Below are 26501 nucleotides of genomic sequence, written 5' to 3'. Positions count from 1 at the left end.
ATATTGGTCATTCTGATCTCTATTTACTCTCAGCTCCTCCAAAGGTATAGCCTGGCATGGAACTTGTGATTTCTGTCATGCCTTTGCCTCCTTGGCATATCCTACTGGCATACACCATCAGACTTGGGAAATAGTTTTTGTTTTGTTTTTAACTTTTACGTATGTATAGGGAGGGGTAGGGGACATGTGCCTAAAGGCACAGGAGGCCAGAGGACAACTTTCTGGATCCATTCTCTCCTTCTACTCTGCGGGTGTCAGGGGTCCAACGCAGGTCATCAGACTTTGCAGCGAGTGCCTTAACCCACAGAGCCACCTCACCAGCCTACAGCCTGCTCTTTAAAAGGTCTTAGCAGGGGGCTGGAGAGATGGCTCAGTGGTTAAGAGCATTGCCTGCTCTTCCAAAGGTCCTGAGTTCAATTCCCAGCAACCACATGGTGGCTCACAACCATCTCTAAAGAGGTCTGGCGCCCTCTTCTGGCCTTCAGGCATACAGACAGAATATTTTATAAATAAATAAATAAATATATTTAAAAAAAAAAAAAAGGTCTTAGCAGTCATCCAGTTCCTTCTAACCGAAGCCAGGAAGAAGTATACAGCCACAGAATTTAAAAAACGACTGTCTCAGCTAAAAACTTCGTGTAAATTCCTCCTTTTTTTCCTCTTTTGGCTTAATGAATATCATTTATTCAGTATGAAATCTTTATACTATATGTTCCACATGTTAAGAATAAATGTACATTAAATCTTAAAAAAAAAAAAGACTGTCTCCTTGCTCAGTTTCCTAACACTGCAGTTGTTACTGATGGGGATTCTTTCTGAAGTGGGCATCTGGTTGCTGTATAAGGTTAGAGAATGAATTAGTTTTCTATAAAGCACTAGAGACCAAGTGACCCATTTCTCAGCCTAATGAGTTAATACAAAAAGAGCTTCCATATAAACCAGCATCTGAAAAACATGATCTCAGCTAGAACTGGACGCCCTCTGTCCCTCCTCGGTGACATCTCAGCTACAGGAAACGGCATGACAACAGCCAGCCAGACTCCTGGCAGAGTGCACACTGACTTTCTTTTAAGAGGGTTGTTTTGTCACTGTTGTTTGAAACAGTCTCACTGCGTAGCTCTGGCTGGCCTGGAACTCTCTGTGTAGAGCAGGCTGGTCTTGAACTCCTAGAGATCTGCCGTTAAAGATGTGTGACACCCTGCACAGCCGCTACTATAAGGCAATTATGAGGCAACAAGTTGTGTAAAAAAAAAAAACAAAAAACAAAAAAAAAACCTCTTATTTTGATTTTGTTGTTTATTTCTTTATATATTTGTATGTGTTTGGGCACATGTACCAAGGTCAAAGAGGACATCAGGTGTTCTCCTTTGTCACACTCTACCTTATTCCCTTGAGACAGGGTTGTCTCTGAACTGGAGACCTGCTGGCAGACGGTCTCTGCTCTCCACAGCACTGGGGTCACAGGTGCCCACGGCCACACCTAACTCTTTATGTAGGTGCCAGAGATATCTGAAGATTCCCTATGCTTGTGCGGCCAGCATGCTCACTCACTAAGTCATCTCTTCAGTCACTCTTTTGATTTTCTTCTATTAAGTCTGGGGGGGGCATTTTTTTCTCCTTTGTCATATCTTCTGTCATTTTGATCCTACAATCCAAAGCTATGGAATTAACTTGGATTCTTCTTTTTTATTGTTCAAACACAGAGGTTTCAAAGTCCATTTCTGTAGGATGTGGCCACCTAGGGGTAGCCCATGGGTTAGCTGGTTATAGATTGCAGTTATGTGCTCCTGGTTTGCCTGGGACTGAAAGTTTGATGGAACTTACGGTTTCTGATAGGAGGGAAATCCAACACAAATTAGAATGAGTTGGTCACTCGGTTTGGAGGTGAACCTGGGAGACTTGAAACTAGGTTGAGCTGGTGCTAGAATAATGGCTTGGGTTTCTCCCTTCTCTTCAGAGTTTATACAAATGCAGGGAAGGACTGGCTATTGGCAACTGACTACTGTATTCTCAAAAATACCCAGAAAATGGGAACACTAAATGCTGTACTCCTTTCTTGCAAGATGGCATTTGTAGTGCATGGAAGTACACCACAGAGAGACTTCTAGAACTCTTAGTAGTGATCCTTAGCCCCCAGTATGGAGAGGTTCTTCTCTTTTCCTTTTTCTGCAGCACCTGCAAGCATGACAAATGGGAAGTGCTCGACCACAGCCAGGTGGGCGTGGGTGGGTAGTGGTAGTGTTTCCTTCAAGATCTCATTTCTGTTTGGTTTTTATTGTTTTGGGATAGTTATGTTTTGTTTGGGAACCAGGGCATCTCACATGCTAGATAACTGTTGAGCTACATCCCCAGAACTCCCAATGGTGTTTTCTTTCAAGACACAGTATCACTGTGTGGTCCTAGAAGTATTGATCCTCCTGCCTCAACCTCCCAAGTGATGTATGTGAAGGGGCTCTAAATTCTGGGCTTAGAACCTCAGTTTCTTCTTGGTTAAGATAGGGTCTCAAACTGGAGTCTTTTGGTGGCCTCCAAACTCACCACCTAAGCTAGCCTCAACTCAGAAAACCTCCTACCTCAGCCTCTTGAGTGCTAGGATTACAGGCCTGAGATATCATGCTTTTGTTGTTATTGTTTGTTTTTGTTTTTGAGAGAGGGTCTCTAATACCCCAGGCTAAGCTTGAATCCATTACGGTTGAGATTGACCTTGAACTCCTCATCTTCCTGCCTCTGTCTTCCAAATGCTAGGCTTCAGGCATTCATCACCTTATCCAGCTAGTTTCTTCTTTAAAAGGTTAGGTAAGGACTTAGTGTGGTGGTCAGTGGTTAAACCACTTACTGCGCACACATACAAGAAATATGCAGCATCCACAGAAATACCTGGTGTGCATGGTAGCATATCTGTAATGCCAGCCTGCAAAGGCTCAGACAGAGAATCCCCAAAGCAAACTGACTATTGAGAGCAGCCTTACCAGAGGGCTCTGGGTTTGACTGACAAATCCTGCCTCAATGAGTAAGGTGGAGTAATCGAGGAAGATTCCTGACATCACCCTTAGGCCCTCACATACATGTTTGTAGACAAGCATACATGCCTGCACACATGTGCACCAACACTTATGCAAACACACATGTACACATACCCCACAGGTATACACATGGAAAGAATAAAAAGATACACAACAAAAGAAGTCTACAGGGTGACTGATTCAAAAAGTTTAATAATTCTCTCTGGAAGGCTATTTGCTGAATCTCGGTCCTTTTGAAGCTGAATTGCTACTCAGGCAGGTTATACTGACCTCGTGTGGGCTGTTCAAAACATCAAACACAGGACCTCAGACAGGTCATTGTGACCTCACACAGGTGACCGAAGGCAACCCCAGAGATGGCCTGAAGACAGCAGGCATCTCTGTTGTAATGAAGACTTCACTCAGCACACTGAAGTCTACCACCTTGACTCTAGTGCAGCTGCTAAAGAATGAATCAGTGGCCCCAACAGCTCTGAAGTTCAGGTAGGAGGCAGTTGTGGGAGACACTGGTGATTCACTTGCTCTCGCCCACATCAGATCCATCAACAGAGTGCTGCTATCTCCGGCCTAAGCCACCGTCTGCTTGCTGCATCGTGCCTGAAACTCCTACCTGACTGAACTGCTTCACCCCTGACTCCACGATTCCTTCTCGGGAAAGTGGTCACTGACTGAATGTGTATTTACAACATCGAGTGCATCCTGCTGCCTTAGTTCTCCTGCTATGAAGAGACACCACGACCAAGGCGACTCTTAGAAAAGAAAGCATTTTCCAGGACAGACTCCAAAACCACATAGAAACCCTGCCTCGAAAAATCAAAAAAAAAAAAAAAAAAGCATTTACTGGAGGCTTGCTTACAGTTTCAGAGGATTGGTCCATTATCATCATGGTGGGAAGCAGAAAGGCATAGCGCTGGAGCAGTAGCTGAGAGCTTTACATCCTAATCCACAGGTGGTAGGCAGAAAAAGAGGGGAGGGGAAAGAGAGAGAGAGAGAGAGAGAGAGAGAGAGAGCTGAGAGAGAGCTAGGAGAGAGAGAGAAAGAAAGAGAGGGGGAGGGAAGGGGAGGGAGGGAGAGAGAAGGGGAGAGAGAGACTGGGCCTGAGGAAAGCTTTTGAAACCCACCCCCAGCAACACACCTCCTCCAACAAGGCCACACCTCCCCAATTTTTCCCAAGCAGTTATCAGCTGGGGACTAATCATACAAGTATGTAAGCCTACAAGGGCTATTTGCATTTAAACCATCACAGCTGCCTTCACTCAAACCATCCAAGGCATTCATATCTCCATGTATACAAAGGTGAAGGTTTTACTGTGGCCATAGTGAACCTATGGATGTCGCCCACTGCCTTCTGAGCCCCCCGCCCCTGTTCTGCTCCCATTTCCTCTATAACAGTAGCTCTAGCTCCTCAGTGCTTAGCTGCCCACCCCGGCCACTGCTTGGTGCTTCCTCATTTGCAACACATCCTGGTCTTATCATGACCCCTCCTTCCTTCCTGTCTCTGTCCACTTGTCACCCAGCGAGCGGCCTCCATACATTTCTCCCCTTCACGTCTCTGTCCACTCATCACCCAGCGGCCTCCGTCCCCACCTCCCTGTCTCTGTCCACTTGTCACCCAGCGGCCTCCCTACACTCCTTTCTCTTCCTGCTTTATTTTCTCTCTAGCACTTACACATGTTGGACACACTCAGTGTTCATGTTCTTCTGGTTTTCTTGTGGATCTTGTTCCCACTCCAACTCTGTCATGGTGTCAGCTCCACAGGCACGACTTCTATCTGCTATATGTTACCATTGAACCCTCACTGTTGACACTCAGACTTGGTTCATTAGTCATTTGGTATGTTAGTCAACTTTCCGTCTCCATGACAAAATGCATAGGTCCATCAACTTATGAGTGTATTATAAATTGATTTTTAAAATTTGTGTATGTGCACGTGTGTGGTGTGTGTGTATGCATGCCTGTGGAGGCCAGAAGAGGGTGATGGATCTCTTGGAGCTGGAGTTGCAGGTAGTTGTGAGCTGCCTGAAATGGATGCAGGGAATGGAACTCTGGTCTTCTGGAAGAGCAACAAGTGATCTTAGCCACTAAGCCTCTTCTCTAACCTAACCCCACCCAACCTGTTCAACTCCCACCCCTACCTCCCCCTACATTCACAAGGAGAAAAAGTTTACTTTGGTTTCAGATTATATGTCTTGGCTCTGTTGCTTTCTTGCTGGTCCTGTGGCTCACCTCATGGTAACCAGAAAGCAAAGAGAGGAGGTGGAAGAAGCTGAGGTTCCCATATCCCCTTCAAGGGTGTGCCCTCAGTGACTTAACTTCCTGCCATTAAGACCCACACCTTTGGGGCTGGAGAGATGGCTCAGTGGTTAAGAGGACTGGCTGCTCTTCCAGAGGACCTGGGTTCAATTCCCAGCGCCCACATGGCAGCTCACAACTGTGTGTAACTCCAAACATGCAGGCCAAACACAAACGCATGTAAAAAAATAGTAATAATTAAAAGACCCACACCTTTGTGCCACATTGCACTAGCACCACAAGGTGGGGACCGAACCTTCAAAACATGGGCATTAGTGGAACATTTACTTTGGACTACATAGAACTCTCTACGGTGCCTAAGCCATACCCAGAACTTTAGCTGCAAGGAAGCTGGACGCTGGGGAAGGGAGGCTGATACTTCCGGCCTCTGCAGATAAGCTGGCTCAAAGAGTGACCTCAAAATGATGAATTACAGACCATTATGGCCTTGGAGTGAATTTACTGAAGCAAAACCAGTGTCTTTGTCAATGAAATGGAACACACCAGAAAATAGCAGGGTGTGCTGCACATATAGCCTGAGGACAAGCTGTTTCAGGAAACATCTTCCCAAATCAGCAAACAAAACTATTCATCAGAACTCCTGGGGCATCAAGCTTTCTTAAAAGTTTTGCAGTGAGAGGGAGAGATGGCTCAGAAGTACAGAGTGATCCTTCCAAAGGGTCTATGTTCAATATGCAGCACCTATAGCTGCTCACCGCCTCCTGTTAACTCCAGCCCCAGGGCTCTGATGCCCTCTTCTGGCCTCCTGGTATACCTTCAATCTCATGCACATACCCACATACAGAGACACATAATGTAAAATGTGGTGGCATGTTCGTTTAATCCCAGCACTTGGAAGACAGAAGGAGGAGCTCTGTGAGTTCAAGGCCAGGCTAGTGTACGTAGCAAACGAGTTCCAGGCCAGCCAGGGTGACACAGTAAGACCCTATCTCAAAAACAAAACAACACACACACACACAAGGCTGGAAAGTCAGCTGATTGGTGAAGAGCTACCCACAATGGGCCTAACAGCCATCTGTAACTCCAGTCCCAGAGGTCCAACGACCTCTACTGACCTCCGCAGGCAATGCACACACATGGTGTTTTAAAATTTAAATTGCAGGAGTGGAGAGGTGGCTTAGTGGGTAAGAATACTGGCTGATCTTCCAGAGGACCCGGATTTGGTTTCCAGAATCCACGTGGCAACTCATAACTTTGTAACTCCAGTCCACATGGGTCTGACATGCTCTTCTAGCCTCTTTGGGCACTCTCTGCACATAGCACACAGATGTACATGTATGCAAAATCCCTAAAATAAAAATAAATAACATCTCAACAAAATGGTTTTTTTTAATTAAATTGCCAGGCATGGTGATAGAAGTCTTTAATTCTAGCACTTGGAAGACAAAGGGAGGCAGATTTCTGTTAGTTCAAGGACAGCCTGGTCTACACAGTGAGTTCCAGAAAAGACAAAGCTATGTAAAGACTCTATCTCAAAAAATTTTAACATAAATGAGTGAATCTTAAGAATCTCTTTTTCTTCAGACAGGGTCTCATTATGTATCCTTGACTGGTTTGGAACTCACAGAGATCCACTTCCCTCTGCCTCCCAAGTGCTGGAATTAAAGGCATGTGCCACCACACCTGGCCTTTAAAATGGTCTTGAAAAGCTTTGCAGTAAGATGAATCTAATGGCACAGGCCTATGATATCAGCTTTGATGGAAGGCTGAAGCAGAAAGAACAAAGCCTGCCCCACCTATAGAATGAGTTGAAAGACAACTTAATGGAATTGTCGCAAGAATTTTAAGAGTAAAAATGAGAACTGGAGATGCGTTCAGTAGCAGAATGCTTTTTTAAATATTTATTTATTTATTATGTATACAATATTCTGTCTGTGTGTATGCCTGCAGGCCAGAAGAGGGCACCAGACCCCATTACATATGGTTGTGAGCCACCATATGGTTGCTGGGAATTAAACTCAGGACCTTTGAAAGAGTAGGCAATGTTCTTAACCTCTGAGCCATCTCTCCAGCCCCAGAATGCTTTTTTAGCATGCTTGAGGACCTGGGTTCTATTCCTAGCACCACCAAAACTGAAAAAGGAAAGGAAAGAAGAAGGAAGAAGAAAAGAAAGGTCTTCACAGACCTCGAAAGAACCGTACTCAACTTCATATGGAAAAGCAAAAAAACCAGGTTAGCCAAAACAATCCTGTACAATAAAAGAACTTCTGGAGGCATCACAATCCCTGACTTCAAACTCTACTACAGAGCTACAGTACTGAAAACAGCCTGGTATTGGCATAAGAACAGACAGGAGGACCAATGGACTCGAATAGAAGACCCGGATATCAATCCACCCTCCTTCAAACACCTGATTTTTGACAAAAAAGCAGAAAATATCAAAGGGAAAACAGAAAGCATATTTAACAAGTGGTGCTGGCATAACTGTATTTCAACATGTACAATAATGAAAACACATCCATATCTATCACTATGCACAAAACTCAAGTCCAAATGAATCAAAGACCTCAACATAAAGCCAGCTACACTGAACCTTATAGAAGAGAAAGTGGGAAGTACACTTGAACGCATTGGTACAGGAGACCACTTCCTAAATATAACCCCAGCAGCACAGACACTGAGAGAAACAATTAATAAATGGGACCTCCTAAAACTGAAAAGCTTCTGTAAAGCAAAGGACACGGTCAACAAGACAAAACGACAGCCTACAGAATGGGAAAAGATCTTCACTAACCCCACATCAGACAGAGGTCTGGTCTCCAAAATATACAAAGAACTCAAGAAATTGGTCATCAAAAGAACACATAATCCAACAAAGAAAAACCGGAGTACAGACCTAAACAGAGAACTCTCAACAGAGGAATCTACAATGGCTGAAAGGCACTTAAGGAAATGTTCAACATCCTTCGTCATCAGAGAAATGCAAATCAAAACAACTCTGAGATTCCATCCTGCACCGGTAAGAATGGTCAAGATCAAAAACACTGATGACAACTTATGCTGGAGAGGTTGTAGGGAAAAGGGAACACTTCTGCACTGCTGGTGGGAATGCAAGCTAGTACAGCCCCTTTGAGTGTCAGTGTGGTGATTTCTCAGAAAATTAGGAAACCTTCCTCAAGACCAAGTAATACCACTTTTGGTTGTATATCCAAAGGATGCTCAATCATGCCACAAGGACATGTGCTCAACTATGTTCATAGCAGGATTGTTTGTCATAGCCAGAACCTGAAAACAACCTAAATGCCCCTCGACCAAAGAATGGATAAGGAAAACGTGGTACATTTACGCAATGGATTACTACACAGCAGAAAAAAATAACATCTTGAATTTCACAGGAAAATGGATGGAGCTAGAAAACATTATTTTGAGTGAGGTAGCCCAGACACCGAAAGACAATTATCACATGTACTCACTCATAGGTGGTTTTTAAACATAAAGCAAAGAAAACCAGCCTACAATCCACAATCCCAGAGAACTAAGACAATAATAAGGACACTAAGAGACTTACATAGATCTAATCTACATGGGAAGTAGAAAAAGACATGATCTCCTGAGTAAATTGGGAGCATGGGGATTTTGGGGGAAGGTTGAAGGGGAGAAGGGAGAGGCAGGGAGAGGAGCAGAGAAAAATGTAGAACTCAATAAAAAAAATCAATAAAAAAATATGGACACTTCCATGCAAAAAAGAAAGAAAAGAGAAGAGAAAAGAAAAGAAAGAAAAAGAAAAAGGAAGAAAAAGTTTCGCAGTAAAATTGGGCATGGTGACACACACCTCTGACTTCAGTACTTGGAGAGGAGGTAGGAGTTCAGGCCCGCCCTCGCTACAAATTGAGTTTGTGAACCACGGGGGTTACATAAGACACTGACTGAATTAATTCTGCGTGCAGTTTTGTCCTCCAGCTACAGTGCCCACTGATCTAAGCTGGCATCTGGCTCCCAGCAGGCACAGATCTCAGTACAAAGGGCAGCCTTTCTCTGGAGCCGGTATCTTTCTCAAACCCACGGCAGACCTTCACTTTCTCTCTTCCGGTTTCAAAGTCCATGCTTCCTTTGAGGTATCTTCCCAACTTCCCCTTTGCCTCCTACTAACTGATAAACCCTTTTATACGTGCAGTACCACAGGGTTGGCGGAAGCAGCCCCAGGGAGAGACTGTAGAGAAAAGCCCCACACCAACGCCTCTACAGCAGCCAGCTTAAAAGCATTTTTGGTATCTCAGTGTCTGCATCAGGCACTTGAGACTGGAAAATCCTCCTCCAGACAGGATCAAAACAGTTTCCCGCCTGCAAAAACAGAGGTGGAGGTTGTTTGCTGAGTGGTCCGTGAGGAGGGCTTCTGAAACAAGTTGAAGATGGAGCTCTGGGAGAGGGCAGGGTAACCCTAAGCCTGTCTACTCCTCTGAAGTTCTTCCCCTAAAAGTTGAGACACCCTGGAGCCAAGCAAGCTTGCTTAGTTCTTGAGACACGCCCCCGGAATGGGGGGGCGTTGTATATACAGTTACTGGGCAACAGGAAGACAGACAGTGCTCAGCAGGGCGGAGCTGTTCCTCCTCAGCCTCTTGTTGTCTCATCGTTGCTCCCTCCCCATTCCATTTTGGACAGAAGGGGGTTAGCTTCTTGGGTCTTGAGATAGGGTCTCCTGTAACCCATGCTAGTCTCAAATTCTCTATGAAGGCTGGGGACACGGTGTGGCACTCCTTTAATCCCAGAATTTGGGAGACAGAGGCAGGCAGATCTCTTTGAATTCAAAGCCAGACTGATCTACATAGTGAGTCTCTAGACAGCATGGGTTATACAGAAAGATTGTCTCAAATGATGATGATGATGATGATGATGATGATGATGATGATGATGATGATGACCCTCATGGGTAGCCAAGGATGACCTTGAACTCCTGACCCTCCAGAGCTGGGATAAATGTACACCACCACTCTCAGATTATGAAGCACTGGGGATTGAACCCACAACTTGGTGCATACTGAACAAGAATTCTAACACCTGAGCTACAATTCTCACCCTTAGTCCTAAGCAGGAAATCTTAGGTTATCAATTTCTCCTCAGGACAAGAAATGGTGAGCAGTTTTGTCTTCTTTTTCATTTTCTGTAGATTTCAAGTTGCCTGCCATTGAGCATATAAAGAAAACACGAGGGCTTCTAACTTTTTAGCCAAATGTAAAAATGCATAGTCATTTTCTCCCTAGACTGCAGGAGGGACTTGAACAAAGACTTTAGGCCCGGGGAAGCCTATCAAAGGGCGCTTTGTCCTTAAGCTACCTGAAGCAACAACAGACCTGTTACAGAGGACAGCCTGATCTGAGAGCCAGAGAATCGCAGGCAGACTCAGTGAAGGAATAAAGTATATTCATGATGTAAATTTCAGTTCTCAAGTCAAAGGAAGACACCAGAGTCAGGGCCTTTCGGATGACACTCGGCTGAACACTTGGCTTCTCCCCTACAGATGCTGACAGACATCCAGCACAAAGCCTTTGGAGGACAAAAGTGCAAATGAAATCTCTCCACTCCCCCACCTTTCACCCTTGAGACAGTCTCAAGTAGCTCAGTCCACTGTTAAACTCTTCTTGTTGCCGAGGATGACCTTAAACTCCTGACCCTCCTGCTTTCCTCCGCTCTGCTGGGATTACAGATAAGCACCAACTCACTTAGTACTGTGGTGAAAACCCAGGACTCTGGGCACGCTATCCAAGCACAATAGCAACTGAGCTGCTTTACCCACCGAGCCCCTCCCTTCTCTCTTGCCTTCAGTTTAGCCACGAAGCTCTAAAGGCCAAACACTTGGTGTCTATGTGTGACACAGCTCTAAGCAACTGGAAAACTCTGACCTCAGAATCAGGGCTGGGAGAACATTAGTTCACTTCCTTCTTTCACAGATAGGTAAGTAAGTGGAGTCCAGTGATCTCAGTGGCTTCCTTGAAGTCACCCAAACAGTGCCTGATTGAGGTGACCTGTCAGGGTCTAGGTTCCTAGCTCCTGGTTGTTCCACGGTTTCTTCCTGCATAAGTGACTCTCAGAGTCACCTCACAGGAGCACAAGAGACTGCAGCTTATTGACAGACTGAATGTGTGGTCCCTACAGGTGGTCACTCAGGAACCCTTACGGCAGAGGACTGGGTTAGTAGATGGTTGTAACATACATGAAGCTACTGCGTTCCCTCAGACCACACAGCTCCTGTAGAATGGCAAGCAAGAGGAAAGTCTTCGCCTGCCTGCTTCTGCTCTCGCTCTTCTTGTATGACATGTGTGATTGTTTGAGATTTCTTTCCCCGCTGTTAATTTTGGGGGCAGTCTCACATACCCCAGGCTGGTCTTGAACTTGATGTAGAGTCAAGGATAGTGTTGAACTATTTTCCGAGTGCTAGGATTATAGACACTGGTTTATGTGTCTGGGGATAAACCCAGGGTTTCATGCATGCTCTTGAGTACTGTTTCAACTGAACTACATCCCCTGTACCATGATACATGCGTGGAGGTGAGAGGCAAATTGTGCAGGCAATCTTCCTGTGGATCCCAAGAATCAAAATCAGCTTGTCAGGTTTGGTGGCAAGTACTATTGCCCACTGAGCCATCTCCCCAGCCCCTATAAATATGGAGGAGGACAGAAAGATACAGAGTAAGGGGCATCCGTGGCAGACACGGAGGCAACAGTGAGACTGTGGGTAGCTGTGCCGAGTGCTGGGATGGAGAGTAAGAAGGGGCTCTCCCCTAGGGTGTTCTGGTGGCTTGAAACAGTGAAACGAAGACTCAGTTCACAGCATCTTGGAAATTTCAAACCCACAATCCCCCGGGATTCACGAGCAGTTGGAATTTTAACTTTCTACAAGAAGAAAACATACTTGAATGAGTTCTAAGATGTGGTGTATCCAACCTGTGGCCCAGATTCCCCATGCAGCCAACGGATAGCTATGAATGGATCTGAGCACAGAATCTTAAACTAACTTAAAACATTGCGAGATTTCTTGTGGTGTTTATTTATTTTCATAATTTGATTATGTGGTTCTCAAATGTGAACTTTGTAGATGACAGTGGTGTTGGTGGTACATAGTTGTGACCCCAGGGCTGGGGGAGCAGAGACAAGCAGATCTCTGGGGCTTACTGGCCAACCAGACATAGCAGACTTAGAGAGTTACAAGCTATTGAGAAACCATTTCAAAAATGAAGATGGTCAGCACCTGAGGAGGGACACTGAGCATACTCTCCAGTTTTCATACATTCCTGCTCACAAGCCCACACATGCACATACAAGTACACACACACACACACACACACACACACAAGTCTAGGGCGCTCAATCCATACCCAGAAGGCTCTTAGGAATCAAAGAAGCAGAGAGTTCCCTGAATGCAGCCTGCTAAGGAGCCCCAAGTGGAGGACAGCATGGGGCACTGCACTGGAGTCCAGGATCCAATGAGAGTATCAACAGTTAACTCCCCTCCTTCCTTAAGGATGTCTTGGGACTTGCTCTTTGTACCATATTAGGAAGAGAGGGCAGGGGCCTGAATTGGGACCACGAGCACCTCTCATGGGCTGGCACAGATCTCTCACAGGTGCAGAGAGACCCAACATCTGATGCTGTTTCTCTACTTCTCTATAGAGAGAACTTGGTTGTTAAAGGAGGCTTGGTGCATCACTTGGGTCTGCCTGACACCACACATCACACCATGCCATGGCACACCATACCATGCCATGTCATACCAGATCAGACCATGCCAGGCCACACCACACAACATGTGACAGTTCCGGCCCATGTTGAAAAGGCAGACTACAAAGGTCTCCGCCCCAGCTCTGTTCCTCACATAGTTTGCTGTGAGACTTTTAGCATGTTACTTAACCCTTCCCAGCCTCTTTTCACTTATCTTCCAACCAGTCATGCTAACATCAGGCATCTGTGAGAGTGAACATAGGGATCATGAACTCACACAAAGCACCTTACAATTAGTTCCCAACACTTGGAAAGAAGCTGGGAGAATTTGGCCAGGGAGGGAGGATTGTTTTATTTACTTTGTTTTTATTTGTTTGTTTCTGGAGGAGTTTGAACTTGACTACTTTTGTGGTTTTTAAAATCTACTTATTTTCTTTCTTTTTGGTTTGGTTTTGGTTTTAAACTTTGTAAGATGGGGTCTCTTACCATGGCCCAGGCTGTAACTGGATACGCAGCAGAGGACAATCTCTTCCTCTGGAGTATTGGGCTGCAGGGGTAAATCACATGGCCAGCCTTTGGTTTTGTTTGTGAGAGCTGGCCACAGTTCCTTCTCCTCCTCCTTTTTCTTCTCCTCCTCCTCTTTTTGAGACAAGGTCTCTCTGGAACCCTGGATCTCTGGCTGTCCAGGAACTCACTATGTAGACCAGGCTGGCCTCGAACTCACAGAGATCTGCCTGCCTCTGCCTCTCTGTATGCACCACCATTTCTGGAAGCATTCTAATTTTTAAGAGGATTTGCTTAGCATCCTTGTTTGTGTGAGTTTATGTGCAGGAGCCCAGAGAGCCCAGGAGAGGCATCAGAACCTGGAACTTGAGTTATAGCTTGGGTGCTAAGGATTGAACTTCAGTTGTCTGAGAGGAGTAAATGCTTCTAATGACCCAGCCACCGCTCCAGCCCTTAACTCTAATTAGTGTGCGTGTGTGCAGAGTGTGTGAGTCTTTCTCTGTGGATGTGTGTGGTGTATATGTGTGATGTGATTTCAGGACAACTTTCTGAAGTCACTTTTCTCTTTCTACCTTTATATACACAGGTTCTGGAGTTCAAATTCAGGCCACCAAGCTTGTGTGGCAAGGACCCCTATGCACTGAGCCATCTCCACGGCTCTGGGTTTTGTTTTTATTTGGTGGGGGGGGGAGTTGTGATTGTTTGTTTTCTGTTTTGGCAGAGTCTCTCGATGTAGCCTAGGCTTACCTTGAACTTCACTAATTAGCCCTCATTGACCTCAAACTTGTCAGGAATCCTCCAGCCTCTGTCTCTTGTGCGCTAGAGATTATAGCCACGAGCTACTGCTGTGTCTAGCATTTATGACTTGTTTTTATGATGCTGCGGCTCTAACTCCAGCCTCAGGCATACAGGCAAGTGTCTTACCAGTGAGCTAGTCCCCAGCCCGTCATTGCTGTTGGAACTTTCTCCTGCTGTTTATTGTCCTTTCTGATGAAGGGCCCATGCAAGAACACTTGAAACACTATTTTTTGACAGACACTCGTCCTGAAAGGAACCTCAGAAATTTAGTCAAGAGCCCAGGCTTTAGACCAGTGGTTCTCGGGTTGTATTGAAATACAGCAGCCTTTCAATAGTTCCCCATGTTGTAGGGACCCCCAACCATAAAATTATTTCATTGCTACTTTATAACTGGAATTTTGCTACTGCTAGAAATGGTAATGTAAATATCTGATATGTGGTCCAAGGGGTCACAACCCACAAGTTGAGAACCAGTGCTCTAGACTAAGCCATACTCTGTCGTCTATGAGACTCGATTATTTTCCCCCCTTTCTCCCCCTCCCCCATTTCTCCCTCTCTGTGGTGCTGAGGATGGAATCCCAGAACCCAGAGCTTTTTGCATGTGAGACAAACACTCTCCTGCTGAGCTATATAACCATCCTCCTCATACTGGAAGACCCAGGCATTGAGGTGCCAAGTTCTTGTGGAAGTCCCACCTCAACCTCCCTCCACAGTGGCTCCCTGGCTTAACCACAGCTTTCTCGACTTCCTCCCTGGGTCTAGCTGACATGTTTCCTGTCCCCCTTTCTGTTTTCTCAAATCTCATGTTTCCTAACTTCTCCTTACTCACTCAAGCCAACCTTAAGCCAGGTCCTCTTTCTTCAATCAGCCCTGGGACTGAAGATCTTCCCTTGTCACAGCCGCGGTTACCCTGGAGACCAGTCAGGGACAAGATGCCTAGCCGATCGATGCCAGCATCCTGCTTCCCTGGCAGTCACTTATTGCCTGGGCCTCAGAGAGTATGAGGGGCATTGCCCTTCCCACTCTCTCTGCCCATATTACAAATGTCAAAGCAACAACAACGACACCTAAAACAAGTGCCCTACCCCTGCAGTCCACAGCAGAAAGGTGGGATGCTAGCTCCACGATACCACACCCAGTGAGAGGCTGTCTTCACCCATCACAGCTGGCCAGGCCACAGCTCTGTCTGTCCACAGCGCTCTCTGTCCAGAGTCTCATTTCCTTAGCAGGCATGGGATGGGGGTGGAGGGCTTTTATCCTTAAAAAACAAAAACTCAGAACTGGCTCTCTGCTCAGGCTTCTTCTGATTTTACTTATTTGATTTTCGGAAACATTAGAGGCGGTGTTAGAGAAGGAAGAGGAAGAAAGCGCCACTACTTTCTTTGCTCTTAGTTTGTTCTGAGACAGGGCCTCACGTAATCCAGGCTGCCCTCAAACTTGCTAAAATCCCGGTCTTGCTTCCCAAGGCTTGGAATTGTAGGATTGCACCACCGTGCACAGTTTTGATTCTATGAGACAGGGTCTTGCTATGTAATTCAGTCTGGACTTGAATTCCCAAAGGTTTGCCAGCACAGCCGCCTGAGAATGGAGCTTACAGACATTTGCCATCACACCGCATTTTGTGTTCAGAATTTTCCTCCTCCTCCTCCTCCTCCTCTTCCTTCTATGGGGTTTCAGACAGCTCAGGCTAGGAAGGATGTTCTTGTATGGTCCTCCACTTTTCCAGTGCTGGGATTACAGGTGTTTTTGTACTGCTAGAGCTTGGACCCAGGGTCTAGTGTGTGTTGTACACAAATTCTACCAACAGAGCCAGAATCCTAGCCCTGTGCCAACCTCTGACCTCCTCGTCTTGACACTTGCTCGATAGCACAGGAGGGGAACTCCAGGGAGGGAGCCCCGTATCTGTTTCCAGGTATTATCTGGAAAATGCTGGCGCTTGGTTTCAAGGACAAACGGATGACTTGGCATGCTATCGCTCACCTTTGCCCTAATGGAATTCAGGAGCTGTTACTGAGTGCTTCCTGCAAGTGAGGCAGGACCTAAGGTTGATATGTACGGTTCCAACAAACCTGCTATCCACCACTGGGCACATCCACCCTGCACTACAGCCAGGCAGGTTAGTCTGCATGCGCAGTATCTACTCCATCCTGTTCCTGGCTTCATAGCTGCCAATGCCGTGAGAACAGAGACACGGGAAAACGGGATCTCTCGGCAGCCCACCAGATGCCGGCATCCTCCACAGAGGCCAGGGCTTCTTCAGTCAGACAGCCACTCTGCCCCCTCAGCCTCTTGGGCCTGAGGTAGATACCCAGCATTCTCGCTAATCTCTGGGGGCTTCCTATGTCCTACCCAATCTTTCAGCTTCAACGATCTCTTCTCAGCTTACCTGATATGTTTCCTCCAGGTTCCAACAGTGCTGGTCCCAGGCCTTACGATTGCCAAGACATAAGAAGAGGGCCAGGAATATAGCTCGGCAGGTAAAAGTACTTTACCGCACAAGCTTGAAGACCTGAGCTAAATCCCTGGAACACACAGGAGAAGGAGAACCAGCTCTGAAAGCTGCCCTCTGACCTCAATATGCTCACACTCGTGCACACCCGTCAGACACAAACACACACAATAATAATAAATAAACACTAAAGACAGAAGTACATCAAAAAAATAGGTTTAGCAACTAGCCTCTGGCTCACCGAGAAAGCCTCCTTCATCCATCAGATTGCACTTGGCTTAGGGTGGAAAACAGCAAAGATTTTTTCATATCTTAACTTTAGCTATACTCTGAATAGCTGATATGTTCAGATGGCTCAAAATTTAAAAAAAAAATATAGATACATGTGTATACATATGCCCTCCCACCTCTGCCCAGGATTGGAATGGGAAATAGTGGTCCCTTTCATAACTCACCATGTCACAGAGCGTGACTCATCAGGATGCCAACCCAAACCACACCTAGGCTCCCAGCGGTTCCTACTTGCTGGGTTGCTGCCAACAAACCTGCTAAGTTTGTAACTTAGGACCGGCGGGGTGGGTCAGTGGGTAACAGCCAAACTTGACAACCCGAGTTCAACCCCCAGGACTCACATGGTGGACAGAGAACTGATTCCTGAGATGACATCTACACGTGTGCCACGGTGTGTATGTATATTCCCATACACAAACAAACCAACAAATAAAGAAAATTTTAAGCTCACAACTTAACATACAAGGAAGTTCTGCCTCAGACTCAAAGTCCACCAGAATCTATGCCTTGGCTCAAATCCAAGCATCTGGGAGATCCAGACAGCATGGCCTCCAAACAGTTTCTCACACGCTAGAAACTTCAGAAAGAAACCACGGAATGGGAAAGCGACCCTTTCCTCACAGTTCAGCAAAGCTTCTTCAGATTAACACTAGGAACAAAAGTAGAGCCTAATTTGGTAAGCAGCTGACAAATAGCTTCCCTTTATAATCTAATAATGCCCTAAATAACTTAATCTTTTAACATAAATAAACAATTACAGGCAGGGAAAAACAGCCCAGGCCTGCCGGAACCCAGCATTTGGGTGGTGGGAAGATTAATTCAAGGCCAGTTTCTGAATGAGTGTGAGGCCAGCGTGAGCTACAAGCTATCCTATCTTTAAAAATCTCTGCCTCCCAAGGGCTAGGAAAATGAGCATGTACTACCACGGCAAGCTATAAAGCAAAATCTTATTTTAAAGTCACCGAGAGTCAGGTATGGTCGCTCTTACCTTTAATTCCGGCACTTGGGAGGCAGAAGCAGGTGGATAGTGAGTTTCAGACCAACCTGGTGTACATATTGAGCTCCTGGCCAGCCAAGACTACAGAGTGAGACCCTATCTCAACCCACCACTCTACCCGGACTTCCTCCAACCCCCTCCCACCCCACCAAATATAAAATTATTGAACAACCTAATTATTTCATCTTCTCAGCACTGTGATGGCTAACGAACCCCCTTGCCTTCTTGCAGTTTGCCCACCAGAGACCATAAGCTCATAAACATGAGAGAAGTAACTGTGATCAATGACTCTTCACACCACAGTTAATGAGATGAGATGGGGACTCTGACACCCTCAGGACAGTTCGGGAACAGAGTGGTCACATTATCCATGGAACAACAGAGACCCTGAGGACAGTGACTGTGGGCTTAGTCCATGGTCAGCTGACCAGAGAGCATTTATCACCACCACCACCCACCCCCCCACCCCCCCACCCCCCCCCCACCCCGCTTTCTGACCGAGCTCTCTCATTTGCATATCTCCAGCAGCAGCAGCAGAGGCGTGTGAGCCAGCTCTCTTCCCTGCCGGGAGCTGGGAATGGTACCTTAGCTTGCTTATGAGGGACAAAGGCCACCATAGCCTCCCAGCAACCACAAAAAGAACCTGCCCATTCACCTGAATGATGAAAGAAGAGAAGCTTGGCAAGAAAGGTGGGTAGGGGCAGCTGGGAGAGCCACACTCCTTAGTCTCAACACCTGGAGAGCCAGGCTTTCTTTAGGTCTCTACCCACAAGTCCACTGCCCAGCGGGAGAGCCTTAGGCGGTTTTTTGTTTGTCTTGAGCAAGGTCTCCAGTGGCCCAAAGGGCCTCCCACTTGCTTTGAAGTTTAGAATGGCCTTAAACTTTTGATCTTCCTGCCTCCATCCCTCCCCCACCTGCCCAAGCACTGCGATTACAGGCACGTGCCACCAAGTCCTGCTGAGCCTCCCGGGCTCTCCTGATACCTCTCAACACAAACAAAAACGTAGAGGCCAGAGTCTACACCTCTGCTGCTCCCACTTCCATTCAAGATTTCGACTTGACCATCGTGCCCCGAGGCCAGCCCAGCTCTAAGCAGTGGCTTGGAGCGACACTAGACCTTCCTAGCCCTGCCTGTAAAATGGGACCAAATACTCTGACGACCCCCGCAGTGTGCCATGGGAATCGGCCGGCCTGCAGGGCAGAACGCCAAGCCAAGGTGATGCAGCAGTGGCAGTGGGCAGATCCTGCAAAGCCTAGACGGGCACTGCGTGTGTGCCAGACCGACCTCAGCGGACCACCGGTTCGCTCCTGTTATACTCGCCTGCCGGTCCTCCCACAGACTGCTCTCTTCCTGTGCCCATTTTGCCGCGGAGGAAACTGAAAGTGCGGGGTAAAAATGACTTCCCCGGGGTGACAATGCAGACGCAGGGCTAGCACGGGATCTGCCGTGCATACGACGCGGCCTCCCCCGCTCAGCAGTCGCCCTCCTATGCGTCCCAGGCTGCCGAGCTCAGGCCAACAGAATGACCCAAGTTTCCCAGAAACAAACCCTAAAATTCCCGGTTCGGTGTTCTGTCTGCATCCCGGAGCTGGGACGCAGTAGGACCCTTGGGTTAGCTAGAAGTACTAGCACTGCGCTATCCGCCTCCCAGCCCAGCGGGGGGTTCCCGCATCCACGTGGTGTAGCGGCGGACACGACGAGACTGAAGGGGACAGTGCGGGACAGGCGGGTGCAGCGCAGAGCGAAGGGGCGTAACGCGCGGCAGGATGGCTAGTGCGGGAAGGGAGGAGGCAAGGCGGAACCCCCGAGGGGACAAGGGTCTCCGCACTTGCGGAGAAACCGGGACCTCCTACCTTTCCTGAAGGGCATCGCGTCGGGGACGCCGCGCGGGGGACTGGCCCGCGACACCTGGGCAGGCGGACGTCCAAGTGGCAGCCCCGAGGCTCGGGGCGGCCTGCGGGCGATGGGGCCGGCGAGGGAGGGGAAAGGGACATATTTGGTCACAGCCTGGCACGTCACCGCGCGGAGGAGGCCCCGCCGCGGAGCAGGAAGCGCGGGAGTCGCGTCACCCGTGCGCTCTGAGCGCCTGCAGGCGGCAGCCCGGAGCCCGGGGTGGGCGACCAGGTCCCGCCCTGAGCCTAGAGCCTTGAAGGTGACGCCTGCCTGTGCAGATGCCAACCATGGAGGAAAACCATCTAGAAGTGGGTGAAAATTAGCTCATCCATCAGCTCCTTCGGGCGGTGTAGAGAAGGAATGAACTTGGAGGAATTTTATCTTCTTTTACCTTAATGAAGTTGGGGCTTTCAAATGGCTGACTGACTTGTATAGGCACTAAAATACAGGCTGAGAGGAGCAGCCTAGGAAAACTCATGTTTAACAGTATTCGTGCTAAGCTAGTTTCGCACCTACACCAAGGCATACCTGATGAGAGTGTTCATCTTTAAATCCACAGGGGTGAATGGTTTGTTTCCCCAGAGTCTGAAACAGCTCGTCGCCCACAGTTTGATAATCTGTCCACAGAGTGTTGCTTAGGGAACCAGAAGGAGGAGGCGGCAGCTTTCTTCAGGCTGGATAGTTGGTTGATCCAAATGTCCCAAAGCAGGATCCTCTTTTTGATTAATTAAGGCTTTCACTAACTAATCAAGCCTAATATAGTGTTATCAGGCTGGTAATTAATTAATCCTAATACTTGAGACCCGGAGCCAGGACCACTGTCCCTTCTAGGCCAGCCTGGCCTACACGGTCAAACCTCATAAAACCAACAAACAAGGAAAAAAGAAAGAATAAAAAAAATTCTCAGTTTGTAGTCAAAGCACATAGAAAGCTGGGGATTGCTTGAGTCCAGGAGTTCAAAACCAGCCTGTGAGACACTCCGGGACCTTAAAAAGTTCGTTTCTGTCTAAGGAAACAGCATACTTTCTCTCTCCTTCCTTCCTCCCTCTATTCCTTTTTCTGTTTTTGTTTAAGGTCGGTCCTCACAAGTCACAGGCTGGCTTTAAATTCTCTAGTAGACAAGGCTTGACCTTGAACTCTTGGTCCTGTTGTCTCACACTCCCGAAAACATTCCAGGGATGCACCACCATGCCTTGCTGGAACAAGTTATTCTGTGTTGCACTCTGAAGAAAGCAAGAGTCACGGAACTTCTAGCATTTAAAACATTCATTCAAATGACAAGAGGCTGGCTCTCCACGCAATGGACGGACCTGTCCAGGTGAGCTGAACATTCCAATAGTTTGGGGGTGTGGGGGAGTGAGTGTGGGGATGTCCTTCCTGTCTTCCTTCCTTCTTCTTAGTTGAATCAGTGTCTCAGTCCGCTGTGGTTTACAGGTTCTAGCTGAAACTCCATCCTTCATTTTGAAGAAAGGCAAAGCCACAGAGAAGGAAGTCACTGTCCTGAGGTCTATCTCACTGCTTTGCAAGGTAGGTGAATCAGGGTCAAATTTGTGTCCTGTACTACTTTTTTCAACTAAATCTTTAAAATAAAAGCTGTTCACTCCCAAAGGCTTTGCCATCTGCCACCTTTATGTCCCCAAATTGCTCCTAACACCTCCTCCATTATCTTGAGGAAGAGGTGGGAAGAATGCAAGAGGATGGGGAAGAACACTGTGAAACGCTGCCTTAAGGACACAACACGGCTGGCTCGTAAACTCAGGAACTCGCGACAGCTGTGGTTACCTGCCCAACAGGGACCCAAGTGCCAGCCCAAATCCCAGCCCAGCTGGGATGACATCACACTCAGACCCTGCGCCTTCATGAGGAGTTTACTGGCAGCTGAGAGTTGCTTGGGGAGGGAGAATCATTCTATCTGGGGGCAAGTCACTGGTGGGGTTCCTAGACTCTGGGGGGATAGTCCCACATCTATGCACACACGGGCAGCACTAGCTGGACTTAGTGGGTTATCAGAAGAAGAAAAGGGATGGATGGGGAGGAGGATGTGTAGTGGGGATAAAATGGGAGTCGGAGGGTGGAAATGACACTAGATATGATCGTATTTCATTGTTCAAGAATAACGAAAAGCATAAATACTGAGAGACCGTGCCACCAAGCATGCGGTTTGGGCTGAAGAAATTCCCCCAGCTGGCTTTGTGTACACCTCTGCCTCTCTATAAATCTACTACATCCTACACAGAAGAACATATCGGGAAGGCAAAAAGAAAGGTTGGCCTAAGCGATCGTTAAATCTGCTTATAGTTCAACTTACAGGGAAAAGACACAGTGTAGGCCAGCTCCTAGGAGTAATAAAGCCATCATGTTTAAAGAAGACCCTGGTAAAGCTCACACATCCAAACTGCTAGAGCAGTGACATCAGCGAGCCACCTGTACCCATCGGGAAAGACAAAGCAAGCCAAAGCCGTGCTGCCTGGCAAGAGCTCGATACATGCTGTTTACAGCTATGCCAGCTGTCCCAGGAGAATTTAACATCTCTTTGAGACAGGATCTCCAGCGCGAGGGAGCCTTCAACTTCCTATGTGATTAAGGATAATCTTGAACTTCTGACCTTCTTGCCTCCACCTCCCAAGTGTTGGAATTATAGGTATGTCCTCTCATGCCTAGTTTATGTGGTGCTGGGAGTCAAGTCCAGGGCTTCCTACATGCTAGTCTAGCTTTCTATCAACTGTGCTACACCTCCGGCCCTAGTGGATACTCATACAGACTAGACAGAAGCTAGACAGAAAAAACAGAAAGAGTTAAAAATGGACTTTAAAAGACAATGGGGTCCACTTTTATTTTATTTTATTTTTTGATAGCAGCACAGACATAGTTTTTTTTAACTTTATTTTATGTGCATTGGTGTGAAGGTGTCAGATCCTTTTCAGACAGTTGTGAGCTGCCATGTGGGTGCTAGGAATTGAACCCGGGTCCCCTGGAAGAGCAATCAATGCTCTTAACCGCTAAGCCATCTTTCCAGCCCCCCCCCATTTTTATTTTAAAGACTGTGTGTTGAATTTTCCAGATCCCAGGAGTAAAACAGGTGACATACAACATGGAGACCTCGGTCATCCCACAAAACTGAGTCAACCGTACACTTAAGGTTACAATGGCCAAACTGTGTCAAAAAGCTCATAAAAACTGATTAAAATTTCTACCTCTTGCCAGGCGGGGGTGGCGCACACCTTTAATCCCAGCACTCAGAAGGCAGAGGCAGGCAGATCTCTGTGAGTTCCAGGCCAGCCTGTGGTCTACGACGTGAATTCCAGGACAGCCAGGGCTGTTAAACAGAGAAATCTTGTCTTGAAAAACAAACAAACAAACAAGTAAGTAGAATGCTGTTTGGAAGGTCCTTCCACAGAGAAAAAATTCTAAGCACATGCTGATGTCCAGGGCAGTTACACAGAAAAACCTTGTCTTGAAAACCAAAGCAGGCCGGGTGATGGTGGCGCATGCCTTTAATCCCAGCACTTGGGAGGCAGAGGCAGGCGGATCTCTGTGAGTTCAAGACCAGCCTGGTCTACAGAGCTAGTTCCAGGACAGGCTCCAAAGCCACAGAGAAACCCTGTCTCGAAAAACCAAAAAAAAAAAAAAAAAAAAAAGAAAACCAAAGCAAATAGATAGATAGGTAGATAGATAGATAGATAGATAGATAGATAGATAGATAGAAAGAATACTTCCACAGAGAATGAGCCCTGAAACACGTGCTGATATGGAAACTGAGCCAGCAAGGAAGCAGACTTAATTTAGGACAAAGGTGGCTTCTAGCCTAAGGGCCTGAATTCAGTCCCAGCATCCACATTCCAGATGGAGAAAACAATTTCCCAAAAGTCCTCTGCCTTTCACACACGTGCCAAGGCACGCATGCCCATATACCTACACGTATACAGATAAATATGTGTAACTTCAACAAAACAAGTTACATTCTATTAATTATGAAGGCACAAGGCCCTCCCCTCCACTGCTAAGTAGCTTCAGAGAAATGACGTCTATCCTGATCCCCTCGAGAATGAGGAGTGAGTCTCAAATGGAGGTCTGTCAGCAGCTGCATGAGACAGGCAACTCTAAGGGCAAAGTCTTACCTTCAAAGTACTTTTTCCCATCTAGAACTTTATGGTTTGAGTTGCACATGCCGGTAGGGGCACTGTCTGCCATCTTTACTATGTGAGCTAGGTAAGCATGACCAGATGAGCTCCTGTCTGCCAGAATAGGTTTTCAAATATCCCTGCTAGACTATAAGCTCAAAATGTGCATCTATGATGTTCCTTGATTGAACTATGACCTTTGGGAGCATGCACAGGACTGAGCCTCTCATGAAGTACTTTCTTGAACATGTGTGCGCCTTGGATAAACCTCCCCACCTGCTTTGTTTGAGGAGCATGTTGCTCCAGGAAAAGTTCCTGCACTTGCCTTACTACTGCAGGTAATGAATCTTTCTCTGCTCTCACTTTTCCTTCCGACTTGCTTGGCTTTGACAAATCATTGTATTCAGCTGTGAAACTTTCTGAGCTAACAGCAAAGGGATCTTGCCTGAGAACAGGTCAGATGAGCTGTCAGACCACTGTTGTTAGAAGCATGGACCCCAGTCTGTCTCAGGAGTACAGGCTGAGGTTTATGGGAGAGATCCAGCTTCCGTGCTGTGAGTGACTGTCTACTCCCTCTGACCTTTTCCCTGCTGTGAAGTGGAGGTGGACTTAGCCTCATGGACTTGGTTGTTACTGACGACAACTTCATCTCTGGCCAGTTGATCCAGATAAAGAGTATGTCAAGAACTGGAAAGTTAGCCGGGCACAGTGGCGCACGCCTGTAGTCCCAGCTACTCGGGAGGCTGAGACGGGAGGATAGCTTGAGTCCAGGAGTTCTGGGCTGTAGTGCACTATGCCGATCGGGTGTCCACACTAACTTCGGTATCAATATGGTGACCTCCCGGGAGCAGGGGACCACCAGGTTGCCTAAGAAGGGGTGAACCGGCCCAGGTCGGAAACGGAGCAGGTCAAAACTCCCGTGCTGATCAGTAGTGGGATCGCGCCTGTTAATAGCCACTGCACTCCAGCCTGGGCAACATAGCGAGACCCCGTCTCTTAAAAAAAAAAAAAAAAAAAGAACCGGAAAGTTGGCCCAGTGCGTAAAAGCACCTGCTACCAGCCCTGACTTCCAGGATGTCTGCCCCATTGGTAGAAGGAGGGGACTGACTTTCACAAGTTTTCCACTGACCTCCACACACTCACATACACACGCACACACACACACACACACACACACGTACACTCACATACACACATGTACACTCACACACACACACACAAATATTTTTTAAAAGAGTATGTCAGACAGACTGTTGTGGGGTATCCACCAGAGAAGACTGCTTGGACAGGGTTTAAGTCAAGAGAAAGTCTTTATTAGCCCACCAGCAACAATACTGGGTGTTCAGGATCCTAATGTAGCTCCAAGCCTTTCTCAGGGTGAGCTTTTAAGCACAAAAGCATGTCCTGCATTGACATACTTCAGTAAACAAGAACAATTAGCCAGACGTGGAACTACAGGAGTCAAAAAGGAAGGCTATAGTACAGTTAGAGGCATCCCCAGAACTATGGAGTTTGATGGATGAGGTCTTCTTTGTTTTGGTGGTGGTTCTGTCTCTGTGCTTTGTTTTACAGCCTGAGTGGCATTTCTATCATGGAGCCAGTTGTGCTAAGGTCTGGGGGCCTGCTACACAGAATGCACACATCAGGTGTGTGATCCCAGTTGCCATAGTAGAGCCAGAGCAGGTGTCTGCTGAGATGGCCATCCCTCCAGTTGGCACCTCTACCCCAGTGAATCCATTCATTCATAGGCTACATTGCTGATGGGCACACTGTAAGGCATACATAGAGTATTTGGTCTTTCATCTAAGTTTTCATCCTAGGCCTTCAGACTGATGAGGGTCACTTCTAAGCCAGTGAGATTGCCGATGGCTGGAAAGATATGAGTAGGGGATTGGTACCCTCAGTCCAAGTCCCTGGAAAGAGCATTTGATCACCTATGATGAATGCTTTGATCAATTATGGCTATGCAAGAAAGCCTCCATTTAAACAATTTAGGATAAAATTCCGTTTGATTCCAGTTGGTAAGCCCAGAGGACAGAGAAGTTCCGTGCCCCACCCACACTTAGCTATCCTTATCCAACTCCCAGAGGTCACTCCTAACTCAAACCTTTCATAATAAAACGTTTTGCTACCAAGTAAATGGCCATCTCCGGTTCTAAGTTATTCTAGTGGGTAACTGAACATGAAAATGAAGACAGGGTTTAAGAAGAGAGAGACATCTGATTTTTTTTTAATTTTTTGAGACAAGGTTTCTCTGTAGCTTTGGATCCTGTCCTGGAACTAGCTTTTATAGACCAGGCTGGCCTCAAACTCACAGAGATCTGCCTGCCTCTGCCTCCCGAGTGCTGGGATTAAAGGCATGCACCCACCGCCCGGCAGGACATCTGATTTTATAGCCACTTTGGACAGAAGTGTCAGTAGGCTGGGCACTCAACACTCTGCTTTCTTTTCTTTTTA

General features: G+C 47.0%; 1 protein-coding gene across 1 annotated transcript in view; it reads right to left on the bottom strand.

Moving 5' to 3' along the window:
- The window catches only part of Pfkfb3 (6-phosphofructo-2-kinase/fructose-2,6-biphosphatase 3), an 85886-nt gene extending 65885 nt beyond the window's left edge, over positions 1-20001 (bottom strand). The window contains exon 1 of the mRNA XM_041630753.1: positions 19884-20001. Coding sequence (XP_041486687.1) covers positions 19884-19899 — 16 coding nt within the window. The 5' untranslated portion in view covers positions 19900-20001. The remainder of the gene's footprint in view (positions 1-19883) is intronic.
- Between the last annotated feature and the right edge of the window lie 6500 nt (positions 20002-26501).

Source organism: Microtus oregoni, unplaced genomic scaffold (genome assembly GCF_018167655.1).
Source record: "Microtus oregoni isolate MIOR12 unplaced genomic scaffold, Mior012 000035F_ref0000213, whole genome shotgun sequence".
NCBI classification, from domain to species: domain Eukaryota; kingdom Metazoa; phylum Chordata; class Mammalia; order Rodentia; family Cricetidae; genus Microtus; species Microtus oregoni.
The sequence above is the reverse complement of the archived record's forward strand: the minus strand, read 5'-3'. Positions and strand labels throughout refer to the sequence as shown.